Genomic DNA, 22,360 nt, shown 5'->3' with positions numbered 1-22,360 from the left:
CTTTTAGCAACATAATGGGTAACACTTCTAATTCCCTAGATGACCAAAGAGAACCAAGAGGTTCTGCTTTAGACTGTATGGTAGGTCCCAGCACAAAAAAACCCTTCGTGTATTCAGGCAGCTGGAAGGAAGTGATTTTGTCCTTCCCTCTGTTTTCTCTTGCTTTCCTGTAGGAGCTGTTAGTCAGTGACTTTGATCAGATCTACACCCTAGCACTACTTGGGTAAATCTGACAAGGGGTACTAGGTATTAGCAGAGAAGCTTAACTTCAAGAATTAGCACATGCACTGATTAATTTTTCTTTGTTTCTTAGATGCTATGAGTTTGGGGCACCAAACTCAGTACTCGCTGCATTATACACACACTCATTAGAGGCTAGCACTGCATACCCAAACATTCCCTATCCACGCCCTTGCCCAGCAGAAGTAAAGGCCTGTAGCTACACAAACCTCATCAGGTGAAATATAGCTCCCCTGAAATGTGGACTTCACAGGGTTAACTGGGCATTATCTACACATATTACGATTTTTTTTTTTTGATGAAGTTTTGCTCTTGTTGCCCAGGCTGGAGTGTAATGGTGGGATCTCGGCTCACTGCAAACTCTGCCTCCTGGGTTCAAGTGATTCTCCTGCATCAGCCTCCCAAGTAGCTGGGATTACAAGCACCCACTATCACGCCCAGCTAATTTTTTGTATTTTTAGTAGAGACGGGGTTTCACCATGTTGGCCAGGCTGGTCTTGAACTTCTGACCTTCAGGTGATCCACCCACCTCGGACTCCTAAAGTGCTGGGATTCCAGGTGTGAGCTGCTGTGCCCGGTCTATTATGATTTTTGTATTCAGAAAAGATATGCCTGGTTCTATGACAAGCATACTGCATTCCAACCTAACGCATCCTTCCTCTGAGCTTACGGATCCTTAAAGCTCTCCAGGTGTGGAATTACAGCTGGTGAGAGGTCAGAATTCACTCTCGGAGCCCCCACCCCCACCCCACCACCTCCAGGCCACTCCAGGCCTCTGAGGATCCTATAGTTTCTCAGGTGTTAATATTCTTGGGGATACTTTGAAATAGATGCTAACATGCAGCCCTTGTAGATGAAACTGATTTCTCCACTACATGGCAAATGGTAGCTGTCTTCTATGGAATCTAAAGGCACTCCTAAAGACCTCCTCTGGCTAATTCTCTTGACTTTTACCTGGGGAACTATCTCTCCATAAACACGGCCTTAGGCAACACAGCAGCTATGTTCTTACTGTTTGCAACGGCTGCCACACTCTGGATTAGACAAGCTGGAAATAACAGGCAACAAATATACCCTGACACCTAAAATAGTTCCGAGTTCACAGGCAAACCACTGGTTCAGAAAAGTCTGCCTAAAAAATCCTCCACAACTTTAGCCAACAGCCGATATTCTCCAGACTTGGATCCCAAGGGACAAGAGACTAACTCAGACACATCCTGGTTTGATGCTGGTGTTGGATTGCTGTTTCCAAATTCTGCGTTACAATTAAGGATGTAAAAGGGGTGAGAGGGGAGAACATTTTTCTGGGACCTTGGCCTATGTCTCAGTTGCCTCACTTGTTGGTTTTTAATAATTTTGCATGCTAATTGGGCCAGAGGGCTCCAAACCCCAGGTCCTAAGTTTTCCTTCAAATTTCCAATTCTGCGTATAAAGGTAGTTCCTGGCTATAGAGTACAACACGCTCTATGCCTTTAGGGAATGTGCTTCAGGGAAGAGAAAGTATTTCTAGTGAGAAGCTACATATCACGTATGCTGCACTGGATGGGATCTTAAAAAGACCAAGGGAAGGTGCACTAGTTTGGTGTCATTATATTTAGAAAGCAGAGATGAGAAATCAGGATTTCAGTGGTTGGGAAGAACAGCTTAACCTCTCTGCAGAAATGCAGGCCAGAAGTTCAAACATGGTACTCTGAGGTTTTCCTTATTATAGAGTCCTCTCTTCTTGCTGGGTTTTAATAGGCACTTTCATTGTTCTCTGCAGCCAAAATGAGAGCTGAGCTGACAGAGGAAGTGGTCAGTCCTGTTTTGGCTCTTTCTTTGCACAGCTCTGCTGTGTGATAGCAGCTGGGTCAGAACAAATGCAGAAGCAAAGGGCAGCGTCCCAGCTAAGTTTCCCCAAACCTTTAGCTTTTGTGTTTGACCATTCTCCAACTTTGAGTAAGGTAAAGCAGGTAGAATATGGATGGAGAAAACCTCACCCATACCCTGTGCCCTGGGGTCCTAGTGCAATTCTCTCATGTGAGAGGTGAGAAAACTAAAGCCATCTGCACAGGCACCTTGCCAATATCACCCAGGAAGTGGCTGTCATGCAGGTTTCTGCCAACCCCCATTAACTATTCCTGCATCGGAGAGGATGAAGGGTGGGGCAGAGGGATGCTTTGGCTTCACATGGACTTGTTCCTCTGAAGGCAAGTTTTGCAATCTCTTGTTTGGTTCCACAGTCAGAGCAGGCTCAACATGAAATGTAGAAGAAAAAACAAAAACAAAAAGCAAAGCAGGCCGGGCTCAGTGACTCATGCCTGCAATCCCAGTACTTTGGTGAGCTGAGGCAGGCGGATCACCTGAGGTCTGGAGTTTGAGGGGCCAACATGGTGAAACCCTGTCTCTACTAAAAATACAAAAATTAGCTGGGCATAGTGGTGTGTGCCTGTAATCCCAGCTACTCAGAAGGCTGAGGCACAATAACCACTTGAGCCTGGAAGTGGAGGTTGCAATGAGCTGAGACTGCACCACTGCACTCCAGCCTTGGTGACCGAGTGAGACTCCATCTCAAAAAAAAAAAAAGCATTTCTTTAAAAGAAACCTTTGCTTTTTTCAAGAAGATAAACGTGTTCTGAAACTGGAAGCAGGTTATGAGCATTTTACAACTGGATGGAAAATGTGGCATTTGTGAGGAGTCTCTCCAGACCACTTAATCATCCCAGGAAACAATAATCAAGATGTGAATGTGATTTACATGCGAAAGAAGAGAAAGCTCTGTCTCACTTTGGAAAACAGGCTCTAAGTACCTCGAATGCCCTGCCTACAGCTCACATGTGGTCCTGGAATTCTGATCTTTCAATCTCCTGTTATAACATAATCATTAATGGTTTTCTTCCGAGTTAGTAAAATTAAAAGTTAATTCAAAGCACTTTCCATGCCGGGCACAGTGGCTCATGCCTGTAATTCTAGCACTTTGGGAGGCTGAGGTGAGCAGATCACTTGAGGTCAGGAGTTTGAGACCAGCCTGGCCAACATGGCGAAACTCTTCTCTACTAAAAATAGAAAAATTAGCCGGGCATGGTGGAGCGCCTGCAGTCCTAGCCGCTGAGGCAGGAGAATTGTTTGAACCCTGGAGGTGGGGCTTGCAGTGAGCAGAGATTGTGCCACTCCAGCCTGGGCAACAGAGCAAGACTCTATCTCAAAAAAAAAAAGGCACTTTTCAGATGCTGTGAAGGAAAAGTAAATTGACATTTTTAGAGGATACTTTGGTAATATTTATTTAAAATATACATACAGTTTGATATGTCAGTTCCACTTCTTCTAAGGATTTATCTTACAGATTTGCTCACCAAATCATGCCAATGTATGGCACAGGGTCTTACTGTAATGTCTTGCAATTAAATCAACCTAGACATGCATCAGCAAGAGAGGGATTTATAACCAAATCATACAATGAAAAAATAAGCAGCAATTTCAAAAAAATGAGGCAGACCTAGGGGTTCTCATTTGAAAGGCCCCAAGATAAAGTGCAAAAATCTGTAGAACTGAATTTTATATTTCACATATGGATACACATTTTTGGGATGATACAGAAAAAAATCTTAAAAGTGATGGTAGGAGCTGGGATGGGGAGTCAGAAAACTGACTTTTCATTTTATTCCTTTCTCTGTTGTTTGAATTTTTATAAAAAAAAGTATTAACTTTATTGGAGCAATAATATATTATTTAAAATTCAGTTTAACGGGGAAGGTTTAAATGAAGTTGAAGCTTCACTTCAGTGATATTATAGCTCAGGCCACAGAAAATTTTTAAAAATAAATGTTTTTTTCTTTGGAGCACTCACACCCCTCCCCACCCTGCTCCTGGCTTGATTTTTCTCCTGGCACTCGCTGCCTTCTGACCAGTAGCTAGTTTACATCTTATCTTTCTTATTGTCTATCTCTCCTACCAGAATGTAAGCCCCTTGAAGGGACTGGGAATTATTTCCATTGCTGAAACTTCAGCATCTAGAATTGTACCCAGCACAGAATTTGCAATCAACAATATCTATCAAATGAATGACTGCATTAATATACATCTTTAAAAAATTTGCCAGTAGTAGTCAGCTTGTTGAGAAAAACAAGGTGACTGACTACTGTCAATATATTTAATTAGTGTTCTGTATCTCTGGTTTGCCAGCTATAAAAATAAGAATGGTATCACTGCCATGGTACATGTATTCATGCAAGTGAGAATATCTATATGAACTGTATTTTCAGACTTCTTATCTATTGCTGGTGCCAATGGTTTCAGTTCAATAGAGAACTGTCTAATCTTCTCTAATCTCCAGGCATTCAGAAATGTTTGCTGAACTGCTGAACTGAATTTTAATGGTATCCTACATCAAAGAGGGAAATGATCTCAATGAGACATTAGGTTTGCAGATTTACAAGTAACCACTTAAAGCAAAAAGGTCTCTTGATGACCATTTCTGATCATCATTTCCCTCACACATCCAACCATCCATTCCCTGCAAAAACCTTCCCCTTGGCAGCCTTCATGGATCTGTCCTGACACATGCAGTCTGTACCTCCTAAACCAAGCATACACCAAACAACTGCTTCGACAAATTTTCCTTGCACTGAGTTGACTGGCTGTTCAATTGAATTGGACAAATGGGATAACAGATGCACTGGAGGAATATGTAATCTGATACAAGTATAAAGAGGTGAAATTAACATTGATACAAAAGTGGCATTTTGCCACCGTAACATTTAGAATAAGCACCTGTTTTAAAAATGTAACAAAGTAAGAGATTTCGATTAGGTTTTCCTTATACAACTAACCCCCCCCCCCAATAAAACTCAAATCATTAACTTCAGCCATTAACTCTGATAAACGTATAAAAAGGTGAAATTAACATTGACACAAAAGTGGCATTTTGCCACTGAAACATTTAGAATAAACACCTGTTTTAAAAATGTAACAAAGTTAGAGATTTCTATTAGGGTTTTCCTTATACAACTAAAACCTTCCCTCCACCCCCCCGCCCCACACCCCTCTCCCCCACCCACCCCCGACATAAAGCATGAATCACTAACTTTAGCCATTAACGCTGATACATTTCCAAGAAGTTTACACAAACTACTATCATGATATGCCCTGGAATGAATTTTCCTCCACTCATTCAGGCCAGCCTATACTGTGGATGGAAAAAGTCAATGAAACGCATAGTTTTCACTAGCAGATTCTTACTGACAAAATAAATGTAGAGTCTAATGGTATCTTTTGGCTTAATGTATAATATTAGAAAGGCAGACACTACATTCAAGTTTCAAAGAACTTCAGCGTGAACTAGTTCTGCTTCTATTTGGATCTAATCTCTCAGCTTTGGTACTGCATGCCAAACAGTAACTAAAGTTGCAATGGATAAATATTTCAGTTACAAGATAAAAGTGAGTTAAGGACCCATGGGACTGGAAGATAATTGTGCAATAACAAATTTAAGCTGCCTTGGTAAGTGGTGAGAAGTGAATGAAGGATTTCTCATATTACATGACCAGTAGTTCTGTATATTCTCCAGATTAATGATTAATGTTTAAAAGATGTCAAACAGAAGAGAGAGAGAGAGAGAGAGAAAGAATGTCATGCCTTTGGTCTCTTGCCAGTTTCAAAACATGGTTCCGGGTACAGAGAGCCATGCCCAGGGGCAGCAGATAGAATGGTTGGCTCTCAGGGGCTAGAGTCCAGGGACAAGGTACATATCTTCTTGTTGGTCTGGGAGCCCAGGTTTTGAAATGCATTTCTACTGAACAACTAGCTTGTGATAAAGGAATACCAGGACAATATATTCATTTTAATTCATGTTATTCAGAAACGAACATGAGAAAACGTCTGAATAGGTTTCCCCGTTGAACTCGCAAACCTCCAGCATTGAACTCACAAACCTCCGGCAGCTCTCTGTCTCCCACCTGCACAGATTGCTGTGAGAGCCGTGTACAATTCAGCCCCTGCTTCCCACCAAGCTCATGTCCCATTTCCCCTTGCCGGTGTCTATTGAAGCACGTCAGACTGGTCTCATCCTTCTCCCACGTGCACTGCCATCCCTGTGGCTTTGTTTCTCTTTTATTGTTCTCTAAACCTGGAAAGCCCTCTCCTCCTCACCCCCTACCTCCCCAATTCTGGCCACATTTCAGATATGATCTCTAAGTCCCATGTTCTCATAAAGTCTTCCCTAAACCCTCCACCAGCCTTCATTGATTTCTGTCTCTTCTGGAAGCCTTTATAAGAAGCACTCATGTTTTCGGCTGCCCAATTTCCTATCGTATCCCATCCACCCATGTACCATGTGTTTTAACCTTATCTTTCCTAGTCAGTTCTTAGGAACCCTGCGAGTGGATGTCATGGTTTTCTGGTTCTGGGAAACAAAGTGGTGAAGCCATGAAGTCCAGTTCGCCTGACACCCGCTGGCTGGTGACTGATGGTTCATTGTAGATCACTCCCCAGAACTGGTTACAATCTCCAAGAGAGTGGATCAGAGCTAACCAGCACAGGGGATCGTGGTCGAGATGTCCTGCCCTCTCTGGAATAATCTGCCTTGTTGAATTTGTTGTACAATGGGCTGGGAAAAGGAAGAAGATAAGAGCCTAGAAAAATCTACAGAAAAAGAAAATCTGTTGTTGCTACATTCCTCCCAAATCAAGACTAAGATATTTCCTGTTTTTAAGTAAGAACTGTAAGAGGTTTCTCATCAGAACACACCACAGACTGACTTATAACACACACTTTTGTCTCAGCCAGTACCTATCGTTTAGGTAGAATAATGTTGCTGACAGTAAATTTGCAATGGAACCTTCTACTGTGTCATTGCCTATTGAGAAGAAATATTTCCATAGGAGTGAAAAAGGAAGTCATGTGAGTACAAGTCTAAATCCAACATGCTAACGCAAGTCTAAGAGAAACGCAGGAGAGGACACATACACAAAGAATGCTGAAAGGGTGAGAGGTTTTAAATATGACCCATCCAGGCCGCAACTATGGAAAAACAAGAGTTCCTTTTTAGGGACATGCCCAGTGGAGGACAGACCCACCCATAGGCCTTAGAGCTTAATCCAAAAAGCAGGCTAGATGGTGGCCTAATGAAGTCTTCATGCTTAATTCAGCAAACATTATGTAAACATCTGCTGTGTCCAGTAAGTGTGTACATGTGTGTACATGCACATGTAGATGCAAAAGAGAGAGAGAGAGAGAGAGAGAGAAAGAGATAGTGAGAATGTGTGGTTTAGGACTCATCCTGAGGACAGAAGTAAAAAAGCAGGCCTGTACACAGAGGGCTCATTACTCAAGGAAGTAGGAGCCTTTCAACCTCATCTTCCTCCCACCATGTTGCCACGTCCACACTCTTATAATTTGGAGAGGGCAATATGGATGGGCTGGCTTGCCATATATTCAGTAGGTAATTGAATTCAACAGCTCCCTGGAAGAGTCTACTTCATTGAGAAAGCAGGACCAAGACAGTAGCCCTTGCTCAGCCCTTCCAATCCCGCAAGCAACGCAGGACTGGTCTTGAAGGTCCAGGAGAATCTAAGCCTCTCCGTCAAGGTCAAGTTTGTTACCTCCATCGCTGCAGGTCCTGGAGTCTGAGGCCAGGCTGTCCGTGGAGCTGGTGGTGAAGCTGACGTGGACACCCCTGAAGGATGGGCTGAGGCTTTCTGCAGAGCCCTGGCTCACTTTTTCCAAATCAGAGCTGCTCTTGTTCATTTTCAGAAGGTGCCTGGAAAAGGTAGGAACAAACAATACAAATAACTCATTCGATTTCCATTCAGAAACCAGGCTGATGGATCATGAACTTACCATGCTCTTGAAACCTGGCCAATGTCAGCAAGTTTATTAAAAGAAAAAAAGAAAAGATTTTGGGGAGACAGTAGAGGTTCTCTTCTGAGTTCTTATGTGCATGAATGACAGGAGACTTCCAGAGTGTGGTTAGGAGAAGCGAGTCTATTAAATTTAAACAAGCACCAAAATTCTTACATGGAAGGAATTGCCTTCATATTCTGACCCCAACTGCCAAAACAGTTGTGTCACCTATTATATCCTGTTTAAAATCTCTACAAAGAAAAATAAAGATATTATCATACACACCAATGTATAGAGATATACAGAGATTGGGTTGTTTCTGCAAGGTCCCAGGACAAATGAATTGCAAACTAGGCCTTTACAAGTGGGATTTCTTTTTTTACCTGGTACTCTTTTGCCAAAGCTTCAAAGGGTCTAGATTGTTTCTTGGAATTAAGGAAAACTTTAAATGTGAACCAGACTTCCAGTGACATGCTTAGATAGAAACAAGTTGACATAACCCTTATTCCAGAACAATGGAACCAAACTTTTGCTTTTCTATGAAATCTGTTGTTGCATCTCTAAATAGCATCACCAACAGATCAAGACAGAAATACCAACTTCAAGAGAAAAACACTTACATTGGAGAAAACAGTTCTATTATTAGGTTGGGTGTTTAGCTTATTGATTTCTCCTTCCCACTTTCCAAGGGCCACATGAATATTCATTTCTGATCTGACATTCTCACCATGAAGGGAGACAGACCACACCAGGTCCAGCTCTTTCCCTGTTGGTGGAAACCCACATTTGTCTGAACTGATATTTCCTGATGACATTCCTGTTCCTTCTACGGCAGATCCATATCTCAATATCTGCTATGGGAAATATACAATACAGTACTGATTTGGCATCAGAACTGCCTTATTTAATGCGCAAGACCTTACAGTCAAGAATTTATCAGCCGTTCTTTGTGTCCAACATTGCCAGGCCCTGTTTTAATTTTCAAAGTCACAGGAATCCCCCGTGTATCAACAGGAGGGTTTAAAGTTTGTTCGCTACCACAAAAAGTGCTCCTTAGAAAACACGTCCCTCTCCCCACTCCCAATCCTTAGAATCGTACTTTTAAACTGTGTTAAAGCTGTCAAAAAAAAAAATGTGACAGTGAAGGCAACATTATGACTAATCTTCATCTTTGTATCTCAGTATCGCTGTGGGAACCTTGGAAATATCAATTCCTTAGGAAATACTATGGCAGTAGCTGATCCTTGTCTAATCTCCTGGCAAAATAAAATCAAAGACAGTTTCATACAATATTCTTATATCCACATCAGATCTATCACTAATAGTTTTCTCCAAGGGAAGCCAGGATATGAAGTCATGCATAACAACTCCTCAGTCTAGGAGAGAAGCCAGAGCCAGCTCTGTGGCTATCCCCTACTTTGCCCCTTCCAAAGTGGTTTCTAGAGTTTCTTGGTCTTCAGGCCCAGAAAATCACTAAGGGAGAAACTCCAGCACCATGGCTGTAGCTGGCACAGCTTCCCACTCCACAAACTTCATGAAATGTATGTAAATAGACAAAACTAAAAAATACATAAACATGTGTATGTATGAGCATATATATATATTCATATACATATGCACACACACACACATACTTATTTAAAGTTAACAGCCAAGATTAAAAGAAAGAACAATTCTCAGGTGCCAGATACAAAGAGGGAACTCCACACACAGGCAGTACAAGGGATGCTTCAATACTAAGCGTATGTTTACTACAGGTTTCAGTAGACGCACTTTATCAGGCTAAGGATGTTTATTTCTATTTCAAGTTTTCTAAGGTTTTGTATTTCAAAATCATTTTTGGCTATTAGGGTTTATTAAATGTCTTTTCTACATCTATGGGAAAAAAATCATATCATGTTTCTCCTTTACTCTGTGAATGTGATGAGTTATGTTAATAGCTTTTCTTAATTAAGCCATCCTTGCACATGTTGTATGAACTTATTTTACTACACATTGCTGGATTCAGTTTTACTCATATTTAGTTTAAGATTTTTACATTTACATTCAAATAAAGGCTAGCCCATAATTTTTCTTTCTTGTCCTGTCCTTGTCCAATTTGGATATAAAGGTTAAAATAGCATTATAAAATGACGGCCGGATACAGTGGCTCCCTCCTGTAATCCCAGCAGTTTGGGAGGTCAAGGCGGGCAGATCACTTGAGGTCGGGAGTTCAAGACTGGCCTGGCCAACAGGGCAACCCCATCTCTACTAATAATACAAAAATTAGCCAGGCATAGTGGCGTGCGCCTGTAATCCCAGCTATTTGGGAGACTGAGGCAGTAGAATCGCTTGAACCAAGGAGGTGGAGGTTGCAGTGAGCCAAGATGTTGCCACTGCACTCCAGCCTGGGTGACAGAGTGAAACTGTGTCTCAAAAAAAAAAAAAAGAATTATAAAATGAATTGAGTAACTTTCACTTTTTCAATTATCTCATGTAATTTTTTTTTTTTTTTTTTGAGACGGAGTCTTGCTCTGTTGCCCAGGCTGGACTGCAGTGGCACCATCTTGGCTCATGCAAGCTACGCCTCCCAGGTTCACGCCATTCTCCTGCCTCAGCCTCCTGAGTAGCTGGGACTACAGGAGGCGCCCACCACCACGCCCCACTAATTTTTTTGTATTTTTAGTAGAGACGGGGTTTCACCATCTTAGCCAGGATGGTCTCGACCCCCTGACCTCGTGATCTGCCCGCCTCAGCCTCCCAAAGTGCTGGGATTACAGGCGTGAGCCACCACGCCCGGCCTTATCTCATGTAATTTTTATAAGAGAAACATTATGTGTTCTCTGAAAGATTGCGAAAACTTCCCTATAAAACCATCAAGGACCACTTGCTGTATAAATGAGATCAGTAAAGATCTGGTTCTGATAAATCTAGGACCAACATTTCCAGGACACAGACCCAAGAAGCAGACTGGAGGATTAACAAGTCAATTCATGGTACTTACACCAGCTATTTATGATGTGAAGAAAAAAAGAAAGTAGAGCCATATCTCATACCGTGTAGAAACACGAATTTTCAACAGAAAAGAAACACCCATTAAATTTTAAATTCATCAGAAAAAATAACAAGAAAACTTTATGAACTTGGGGTAGGAAATAATTTTTAAAATAAGGGCTAAAAAATAGCAATATAAAGAAAAAGATAAATCTGACTACTTTAAAATTTAAAACTTCTGCCTCATAACATAAAAGGCACCATTAAAAAGTGAAAAAAAACAAACCTTGGAATGGCCAACTCACATCTTTGCAACCCGCATTACTAATAAAGTACTGGTATGCAGAATAAAAAAGAGTGCCTATAAATCTAAGAAACAGAAAAATGACCCCATTTTTAAAATGGAAATGAACAGGCAACTCATGAATGAAACAAGAAAGGCCACTCAACACATGAAAAGATTATTAAAATTATGAATGATCACATTGTAAATAAAACAAGATTTCATTTCATACCCATCAGATCAGACTGGCAACGTCAGATTTTGTTAAAGATATAGGGAAATAGGAACTCTCTCACACTGTTTGTGAGACTGTAGATTGGTAAACTCACACACAGGACAACAATGTGATGAATCTTGTAAAGTTAAATACACACATTCCTATAATCCAGTCACTCCATTTTTGGGTATATGTCCTTGAGCAATGTTACTGAAATAACTAGTAATGAATGAATGGCTAAGTCACTTGAGTGGTCACTAGCAGTTTATTGACCAGCAGTTTATTTTAACAAAACAGAACAGAACAGAAAATATGAAAATACATAGAAAGGATTTGTGAAACTTTGTTTTGTAAAACTTTTGCTTCAGATGTGTGTTTGTTGGGTCATGATATTAATGTTTCTTATTGTGGGTCATGGTTTTTAAAAAAGGTTAAAAATTACTGCTCTAGAATATGAGTCAACAAACTTTTCCTTAAAGGGCCAGATGGTAAATATTTTAGGCTCGTGGACCATAAGGGTTCTGTTGCAACTACAGAACTCTGCTGTTGTAGCTGGAAAGCCGCCATAGAAATTAGTGGCATGTTTTCTAATAAAGCTTTATTTACAAAAACAGATGGCTTGCATGTGGGCAATCAGTTACTGGCTGGTCTTGACCAGCCTTGTCCAATAGAATTATAATGCAAGCCATTTATGTAATTTTAAGTTTTCTGGTAGCCACATTTAAAAAATGTAAACTAAATGGGAAAAAATAATTTTAGTAATATATTTTATTTAACATAATGTATTCAAAATATTGTCATTTTAACCTGTAATCAGTATAACCTACATCAATTATTAATGATATATTCCATATGTTTTTTTCATCCTAAGTCCTTAAAATGTGGCATGCATTTTATATTTACTCACATTGCAATTCTGACTAACCACATTTTAAGCTAGTGGCTACCATACTGTGCAGTACAGAGCTAGAGAAACTCTTATAAGTGGAGAAAGGTGTTCACAGTGTTACAAATAGCAAATAACCTTGTAAAATGTTGAGCGGTGCTTCCACAAAGGAATGAAAACATTGTGGTATAGTCTTTTGATAGGATACTTTACAGCAGTAGAAAAAAATGAACTGGATTTTAGGGTAGCAATATGAAAAAATATTTTAAAATGCTGAGTATTAAAAGTAATTTACAAAAGGCTCAAGTAAAATGTGATGCCATTTGTATAGAGATTAAAAACATATAAGGATATATACATGTTTTATGGAGCACATAATAAAATGTAAATGATACTCATCAACTTCAAGACAGTGATTGCTCTGGGTAGCAATGGGAGGTTGAAATGGGAATTGGATAGGGAGGGATCTTCCACAGTAGCAGTAACATTTTATTTTTAAAAAATCTAAAGCAAATGGCAAAATGTTAATATTTGAAAAATCTTAGGGAACACCTGCAGGTCTGTTAAATTATTATCTGAACTTCATTGCATGCTTGGAATATTTGATACACTAAAAATAAAAATTTCTAGTGAGAAAGCAAATCACAGGGCCTGAATGAGGCAGGGGGTGGCTGCTCCTGTTGATCTGTTGTTGCGCCTCTGGGAGGCAAGCAACACACAAAATAACACAGTGGGATTTCCATCAGACCCCTCAGTGGGAACAGGCAGTCTCAACGAAGGTTGGTTCCACCACAGAGCACCCCTGTGGCTGGAAACAGTTGCATCATAGACCTAACTACTCTTTTAAGACTTGGGAGTTAATTCTTCTGTCTATAGTTACTATAGCAGAAGTCACTGCTGTCAAAACTCTCATCAAGTGAATGCAGACAAAATTAGTCTATCCCTGTGATTACAGGATAAATTATCCGCAGGGTGTGTGTGTGTGTGTGTGTGTGTGTGTGTGTGTGTGTGTGTGTGTGTGTGTGTGTGTGTGTGTGTTAGGGAGGAAGGGAGCCTCCCAAAGTGGACTTTGGTAAATCTTAGTTTCTAAGCCACAAGTGGAATTTTCATGGCTTTTGGGATCTAACCGCTTCTTCTTTATTGGAAAAGCTTGAGAAATCCAGCTTCCTGCCAGGTCGCTAAAACCCAATAGGTGACCAGGCATCGTGGCCCAAGCCTGTAATCCCAGCACTTTAGGAGGCCGAGGTGGGAGGATCACTTGAGCCTGGAAGTTTGAGACCAGCCTAAGCAACATAGTGAGACCCTGTCTCTACAAAAAAAAAAAAAAAAAAAAGAAAGAAAGAAAAAGAAAATCAGAAATCAGTAGGCATTTGGAATGCTCAGTTGTAAATGGGGATATAACAGGTCTTCCAATACACACGTAGATGACCCTTTTGCTTAATAGCAAAATCTTAAGGCTGGGCACAGTGGCTCACACTTGTAATCCCAGCACTTTGGGAGGCAGAGGCGGGTGGATCACTTGAGGCCAGGAGTTCAAGACCACCCTGGCCAACATGGTGAAACCCCACCTCCACTAAAAACAAACCAAAAAATTAGCCAAGCACGGTGGTGTATGCCTGTAGTTCCAGCTACTCAGGAGACTAAGGCAGGAGAATCGCTCAAACCCGGGAGGCGGAGGTTGCAGTGAGCTGAGATGGCACCACTGCACTCCAGCCTGGGTGACAGAGCGAGACTCTGTCTCAAAAATAAAATAAAATAAAATAAAACAAAACCTTAGGACTGATGACTCTTTCTTATGAACTGCATTAAAAAGCATCCGCCCTGGAAACCTGTGCTATCTGTACTTTTTGAGAATTGCCACTTTAATTAGGGCATGAGCAAAACCACATCAAATTAAAAAATGAAAAGGAAGCTTGCCATCAAAGCACAGACTTACAATCAAGTTGTTTTGTGTCTTTACACTGTGTGTAAAATAGACTTCTTAAGAATCCCTGGAAAAGGCTTACTATTGCAATGGTGACTTTTCTGAGCCCTAAAGGATTGTTCTATCAGATGTGAGGCCAAATGACAATGAGTGTACTCAGTGCGGTATAGCAAGACTACTTAGCCTTTTTTAAAGGCACTTTTCCCTCATTAATAATAATTTGATCTGTCTTTCACAAAACTGGTGCAAACCACCTGCAAAATACTTCCATGGACAAAAACCTCATACTCCAGTCTTTTCTGTCTGGTTGGTGAATAACATTCTTATCATCTACAGTGAGAGTACAGTCTCCACAGATGTCTTCACTCACGTAGTGTGATAAAAGACGTCTTGTGCTTAACCTCAAACTTCCTTTCTGCCTCCCACTGTTGATTACATACAGTCCAGGCAGGCAGGGTGAAATGTACAGGCCAGTGGCACGGTGTCCTCAGAGCCCCAGCCCTGCAGCTGCTGCCCAGTGTTTTGAGAATAGCTTTTCCCTCCATTGTCCTTAGAGAGAGGTCTTGCCAGAGTGGTCTCCATACTATGTTGGTGGAAAGCTGGAAAAAAAGACTCCAGCCGGAAGAGCCATCTGCTAGACTTCCTCATTCGTAGGAACAAGCCTCATCTAAAAATACCCCGAAGCTTTCAGAATGAGAGCTTTCAGAATGCCCACAATCCTTAACGGATGCGGGGCCCCAGTGTGCAGCAGAGAGTGAATCTCTCACTTTCCATGGCTGTTAAAATCCTCATATGACAGCAATATTCAAAGGGTGATTGAGGCCAATTTTCATTCTCACTGCCCCTGACTTTTGTTTGGTTCACATACGTTTGGCTGAGAGCTTTCTGCCACTGGAGCGGAATCTTTGAAAACCCACGAAGTGCCAGCATGCAGTTTCAGACTGGCTCTCTAAATCCCAGCACGCATTCACACCGCTGGCTCTTGGGATTGGTCAAATACACTAGTAAGTTTAGTAATGATCTGGAGAAGATCTAAAGGAAAGTTTTAGAGCATCAAATAAATGTTCTGAAAGCAAGAACAAGTTTTTAAACCGTCTATACATGTTTTTTCAATTACGAAGAAGAAAGGAAAAGACTGGTTTTAAACTCAAACAACCAATAATTGTCTCAAAGACTGAGAACCTCTTACCATTCTAGACTCGGGCCCGTAGTGCTGTCCTCATCAGTGAGGCCTCCCCGGCCTTGTGACTAGCTGGGACAGTGACTTCAGGTTCCCAAGGGGCAGCACTTGGGTGTGAAGAGCCAGCTTCAGAGGCAGCCGGAATGCTTCTCCAGGCTGCTGTGAATTCACCAGCTCAGAACTCTCTGTTTCCCCTCAGTTCCTCTCTGACTTTTCTATAAAATGCACTTCCTGCAAAAGCACAGGAAAACAGAGACGGCTCTGCCTCTCTGACCTGCAGCTTTCAATCTCCAATTGTCTTATTTGGCTCCATGATTCAAAGCAATTCAAATATGCTCTAAAATACATTAAGTTTCTCTTCATTTATTCTCTACTATTTAGCTACTTACTAAAGTCAAAATCATTAAGCAATTCGAGTTTTCTTGGTGGATAAGAACACTCTGTTTTTAACTTATCATATGCCTGTGTTACCTGCAGTGGATCTTCCTCCTTGTCTATCCTGAATACCTTTCCCAGGCTTTTCAGCATTAAGCCTATTCTGTGCCAAGCACTGTTAGGTGTTGGGGATACAATGGTTAACAGAGCTGACAAGATCCCTGTGCTTGAACAAACCTGCAGACCTAGAAGAGAAATATTTATCAAGCTCCTCTAGTGAGAGATCAATTCACATCTTTTTTTTTTTTTTTTTTTTTTTGAGGCAAAGTCTCACTCTGTCACCCAGGCTGGAGTGCAGTGGTGTGATCTTGGCTCACTACAACCTCAGCCTCCCCGGTTCAAGAGATTCTCATGCTTCAGCCTCCCATGTGGCTGGGACTACAGGTGCATGCCACCACACCCGGTTAAGTTTTGTATTTTTAACAGAGACAGGGTTTCTCCATGTTGGCTAGGCTGGTCCCGAACTCCTGAGCTGAAGTAATCCACCTGCCTCGGCCTTTCAAAGTGCTGGGATTATAGGCATGAGCCACCACACCCAGCAATTCACATCTTCGGACAATATTTGCAACCTTGGTAAAAGCACCCTGAGTCAAAATCTTTGTAAAATACTGTTCTCATAATGATGGACGATCCTGAAAGAGTCCTACCTGGCACTCCTATAAGGATTCTCTCTAGCTTAGCCACCATGTTGGATTGACTCAGGTCCTCTGTAGTTACAGAAACACGCATCTGAAATTTTCTTTGACAATCTCAATTTCAAATAATCCCCATAGTCTATTCATTCCATTGTACACATTCCAACACATTCCTAGGCTTCTGGTTTACAAAACAAAGTATCATCATTTTGGTTAACATACTGCTATTTCCCCTCCTAAATCCTCTGTTCCAAGCAGGCTCGTCTTTGTCCTCTGATTGTCTCCAAAGCACCAAAGTGCTCCTTCTCTTATCCTAACTGTGGCTCAGAGGAAATGCTCCTCTCTCCCTTTCAAACCATCTCCATCCTCAAAACCCAGCATCAGTTTCACTTACCTACAAATTCCTCCCAAACTATTTCAGTCTTCTCTGACCCTTCTCATCCTTCTGCAACTCACACTGCACTGAGTCTGAATCACATCACTGAAAATTTGGTTATAATCCTGCTTAAATTATTCTAATTGTTTGATGTGAAATAGGCTTGTAACCATTCCAAAATTATAAATGGTTTGAGGAGCTGTGTCACAGTTGAGACGTGCTGGAACACAGAGTCATTATTAAACAGTTCTTGATTAAGTTTATCTGCCTCTGTTTTGAGGCCACAGTGGCATCTGGGAGAATAAATGTTTCCTTTAAGAAAGAATTACACTTGCCCAGCAAAACTTGCAAAAGACAGGAACACAGAGCAACTGATAACCATCAAGAATACCAGATTCAATAGCTGAAACTTCCTCATATCTACTAGGTTGGTGCAAAAGTAATTGTGGCTTTTGCCATTAGTACAAACTACACCTGTTCTAAAATATTCTGAATTTTCACAAATCTTGTAGTTTTTAAATGCTTTTTTATCCAGAAGATAGGATGAGAAAGGCAGCTAACTAAGCCAGGGAGGTTTCTATTATTTATCTATTTATTTATTTATTTATTTATTGAGACAGAGTCTCGCTCTGTCATCCACGCTGGAGTGCAGTGGCATCATCTCTCCTCACTGCAAGATCCGCCTCCCGGGTTCACGCCATTCTCCTGTCTCAGCCTCCTGAGTAGCTGGTACTACAGGCGCCCGCCACCTCGCCCGGCTAATTTTTTTATATTTTTAGTAGAGACGGGGTTTCACTGTGTTAGCCAGGATGGTCTCGATCTCCTGACCTCGTGATCCACCTGCCTCGGCCTCCCAAAGTGCTGGGATTACAGGCGTGAGCCACTGTGCCTGGCCGGTTTCTATTATTTTTATCGTTGGAGCTTTTTGATGAAGATGCTAAGGGAGCTATTTTGCAAATGCCTAAATGCCAGCTGAAAAAACTGATAGGGCCAATCTTCTCTGGGGGAATGTTTTCCGCCCGCTGATTTATTAGCATGCATAAATATAGGAAATCAGTTTCATCTTTGGTCAGATGACCTCTGTGATCCCCATGGTGCAGGCCTGTTAATTTGCATTTTCAGTTAATGCACTAGTGACTCTTCTGGAGCTCTACAAGTTTAAAAGCCCTTTGTTTTAACTTCATATTCAGTAGAAACCATTTAACACAGGATTAAGTCATAGTTACATTAAAAGATAGGAAAATACACACACACACACACACACATACCACACAAACACACATACATGCACACACACACACATTTCGGTTACCAGTTGGTTTCAGTCAAGGATAAAAATTCTTAAATTGGTCAGATGGAAGTGTACCCTGATTATATACAGATATACTTTAGCATGAGATAGAAACATTTTTTTAAAGATGACAATTCAGATTTCAGAAAAGCAAGTCTTTTATTTGTGGCCCCAGCCTACATAGTTGTGGACTTTTCCAAAGAAGTGCTGGGCTGCCTGGTGCAGGAGTGAGGATGGCAGATGTTTGGGGGTATCCAGGTGCGGAGGTTTCAGCTGAGGCTGCAGACAGGGAGATGGAGCTGCTGATGAGCAGGTAAGAGAGTGATGAAGAACTCATAGCTTAGCTCCATCACCCCTGTACACTACAGATTCATCTCTAAAATGATCACCTAAGAACAACGTGTTCCAACTCATGGCCTGGAAAGTCAAGAAGGATACTCACATCTGTTCACACAAGAGGAGCAGATGGGAAGAAAAGGAGATGAAAAGAGAAAAAGTGGGAACTAAAGACAGAGTAACTGCAATCCACAAAAGGGCCTCTCCTACCAGCTGCCTTGCCTATAGGCAAGCACAGTATCCCAGGGCCCTCAGGAGCTACTGGGAAGAACAATGATGCTAGCAGTTGAATAACTTCCTAGACAGATTTCAGAGTCACCAAGGATGGCCAATGATGTGGTGGTTAAGACCATGAACACTGGTGCTTCACGGCCTGGGTTCGGGTCCTGACTCACTGCTTACTGGCTGTGTGTTTTGGGAAAGGCCCTTAATCTCTCTCTGTTTCAGCTTCCCATCTATAAAATGTGGATAATGACAATACATCCCTCATGCAGTTATTAGAAAGATTCAATGAGTTAATATTTCTAAACTGCTAAAAACAGCACCATGTACATAGAAAGTGCTCGTTAAATGGATGGATGGATGGATGGATGGATGGATGGGTGCATGGATGGATGGATGGATAGATCAATGGATGGATAAACAGGCAAACAGAGGACTTCTGCAGTCTCCAGTAAACTGAGTGTATTAGTTTGTTCTCTATTGCTATAAAGAAATAACTGGGACTGGGTAATGTATAAAGAAAAGAGGTTTAATTGGCTCATGGTTCCACAGGCTGTGCAGGAAGCATGATGTTGGCGTATGGTGGGCTTCTGGGTAGGCCTCATGAAATTTAAAAACATGGCAGAAGGCAAATGGGGAGTCAGCACTTCACATGGCAAGAGTAGGAGGAAGAGAGTAAGGGAGGTGCCACACACTCTTTTGAACAACCAGATCTCATGAGAACCCTATCATGAGAACAGCACCAAAGGGGGAAATCCCCTCCCATGGTCGAATCACCTCCCACCAGACCCCATCTCCAATATTGGGGATTATAATTCAACATGAGATTTAGGTGGGGACACAGATCCAAACCATATGACTGAGTAATTCTTTTTGCTATCGACAGAAGCAGAAATCCTCAGATAGTCTAGAGGTTCACCCTACTTTGATGTCTCTACTTTTACTACAACATTTAAAAGATCTGCAAGGCAAGATAAATAGAATGATGCTTTGAGGACATGCATTATTCCAAAATCATGAGAAAGAGTTGATTTGTCCATTGACCAGACCTCATTTTGAATTTGTGTGTTCAAGAACTAGATAATTTATAGTATAGCCCCAGATCCAGGAGTTGACATATTCCTCAGCTAATCAGGTTGCTTAGCTCTATCACTTCGCTTTCAGTATATAAAGATCTAGAAAGAGAACAACCTATTTTATTACATCAGCCTGCCTTCCCCTTGCAAAAAAGAATCTCCCATGAGTACCCTTAGCCTCCTAGAACTTTCCTTTCTCCCTTCACACCATCTCCTCATCCCCCAGCACACATGTACCTCTGGTGTTTGGTTAAACAAAAACACTAGTGAGTTGTTACCCACTTGGGAGTCACTGCAGTTTTGGGCTTGATCGAATCCTATTGAAATCCCACCAAGATCACCAGTGCCTGACCAGAATCTTTGTGTTTCTAGACTAATGGTTTTGGTGACCTTGCTTTCAGAATTCTCAGACCCTAATTTTCTTGATTTGGTGAATATTTCAAATTCACTTTGTTGAACCAGCTTCAGTGTATTTTATACTAGACTTCATTTCTACCCTTCTGGCTTGGGAGGTTATTTGGACCAAAGCTCTTAGGATGAGCTACTTCCCCATTCTTCACGCTGGGGCAGCCTTTTGCCCAGTGAGGTGCAGATACCATCACAGGTTCTCTCCACACTCCCTGATCAATTCTTCACTCTCTTATCTGCATCGCAACAGGTCCAGCTCTCTGTCTTCAGACTCAGTTGACCTCCCCATTCTGGATATCCCCAAGCATTTTCCACCCTCATTCCTGTACCAGGCAGCCCAGTGCTTCTCCAGGAAAGTCCACAACTATGCAGGTTGGGGCCACAGTTAATTCATACTACCTCTCAGGGCTCCCTGGTAATGCTTGTACTTGACCCAAATCAGCTGTTCCAAGCATTCCTCACTTTTATTCATCTTCTTAGTCACCATACTCATCTCTCTCAAGTAAGTCCTCTATTTCTCCATGACTCACAGTTTCTCTTCCTGTTAGTTCTTAAGTGCAGAGAAGTGAGGTGATCATATGCCTAATTAATGACACATTTTTACATTGGTCTGCATTAATTCCCTTCATCTCTACCTCTACTCTAATTTGCCACTTTCCCAATATCTCACTTCTAGGTATACACACTATATTTGGTATACCTGTATGTTTGTTTTATATCTTGAGTTTTTCTTTGAATAAAGATTTTGTACTTGCTTACAAAAAATCCATTTTAGCTTTAAGGGCATACATAAGCTGAAGGTGAAGGGAAGGAAGAAGATATTCCATGCAAATAATAACCAAAAGAGAGCAGAGATGGCAATACTTATATGAGATAAAATAGACTCCAAGTCAAAAATGGTTACAAGAGACAAAGAAGGGGATCATTTAATAATAAAGGGGGTGATTTATCAAGAGGACACAACAATTGTAAATACATATGTACAAACATTAAAGTATCTAAATACAAAAAGCAAATATTAATGAACATAAAAGAAGAAATAGATAGCAGTATAATTATAGTAGGAGACTTCAACACCTCATTTTCAACAATGTGATAGATCAACCAGACAGAAAATTAATAAATACTGAACTGGAATTAAGCTTTAGACCAAATGGACCTAAAAAGCATATATAGAACTTTCCATATAACAGCAGCATTCTTCTCTAGCACACATGGAACTTTTTCCAGGATAGACCATATGTTGGGCCATAAAACAAGTCTTATAAATTCAGGAAAATTGAAATCATACCTAGTATTGTTTCCAACCACAACAGTGTGAAATTAGAACACAATAATATGAGGAATTTTGTAAAATTAACAGATATGTAAGAATTAAACAACATGCTCCCAAAACAACCAGTAGTTAAAGAAAAAAATCACAGAAATTAAAAAATTATCTTGAGAAAAATGACAACAGAAATACAATATATGAAAATGTATAAGATGCAGAAAAAGTAGTTCTAAGATGAAATTTTATAGCAATAAATGCCTTCATTAAAAAAGAGAGAAAGATCCCAAATAAATAGTGTAACATTATATACCTCAAGGAAGTAGAAAAAGGACAAAACCAGGTGTGGTGGCTTATGCCCATAATCCCAGTACTTTGGGAGGCCAAGGCTGAAAGACTGTTTGAGCCTAGGAGTTTGAGTCCGTGGTAAGCTATGATTGATCCACTGCACTCTAGCCTGAGTGACAGAGCGAGGCCCTGTTTCAAAAGAGAAGAAGATGAAGAAAAGGAAGAAGAAGAAGATAAAGCAGTAGTAGTAGTAGTTGTAGTTGTAGTAGTAGTAGTGGTAGTAGTAGAAGAGGAAGAGGAAGACCACCCATTGCACAAGGGAGGAAATAATAAAGATTAGAACAAAAATAAATAAAATAAAGAACAGAAAAGCCACATAAGGAAAAAAAAAGTCAATAGAACTGAGAATTGGTTCTTTGAAAAAAACAAGCAAAATCAACAAACCCCTAGATAGACTAAGAAAATACGGAAAGAAGACTCAAATCAAATTAGAAATGAAAGT

The 22,360-nt window shown here is 40.9% G+C and overlaps 1 protein-coding gene across 4 annotated transcripts in view; it reads right to left on the bottom strand.

Moving 5' to 3' along the window:
* The window catches only part of PRAG1 (PEAK1 related, kinase-activating pseudokinase 1), a 112,315-nt gene that overhangs the window by 18,871 nt on the left and 71,084 nt on the right, over positions 1-22,360 (bottom strand). For all 4 annotated transcript variants that reach the window (XM_055349727.2, XM_055349728.2, XM_004046615.5 and 1 more), the window contains exon 4: positions 7,818-7,975. In XM_055349727.2, coding sequence (XP_055205702.2) covers positions 7,818-7,975 — 158 coding nt within the window. The remainder of the gene's footprint in view (positions 1-7,817; positions 7,976-22,360) is intronic.

Source organism: Gorilla gorilla, chromosome 7 (genome assembly GCF_029281585.2).
Source record: "Gorilla gorilla gorilla isolate KB3781 chromosome 7, NHGRI_mGorGor1-v2.1_pri, whole genome shotgun sequence".
NCBI lineage: Eukaryota > Metazoa > Chordata > Mammalia > Primates > Hominidae > Gorilla > Gorilla gorilla.
This window is presented reverse-complemented; position numbering and strand designations above follow the sequence as displayed.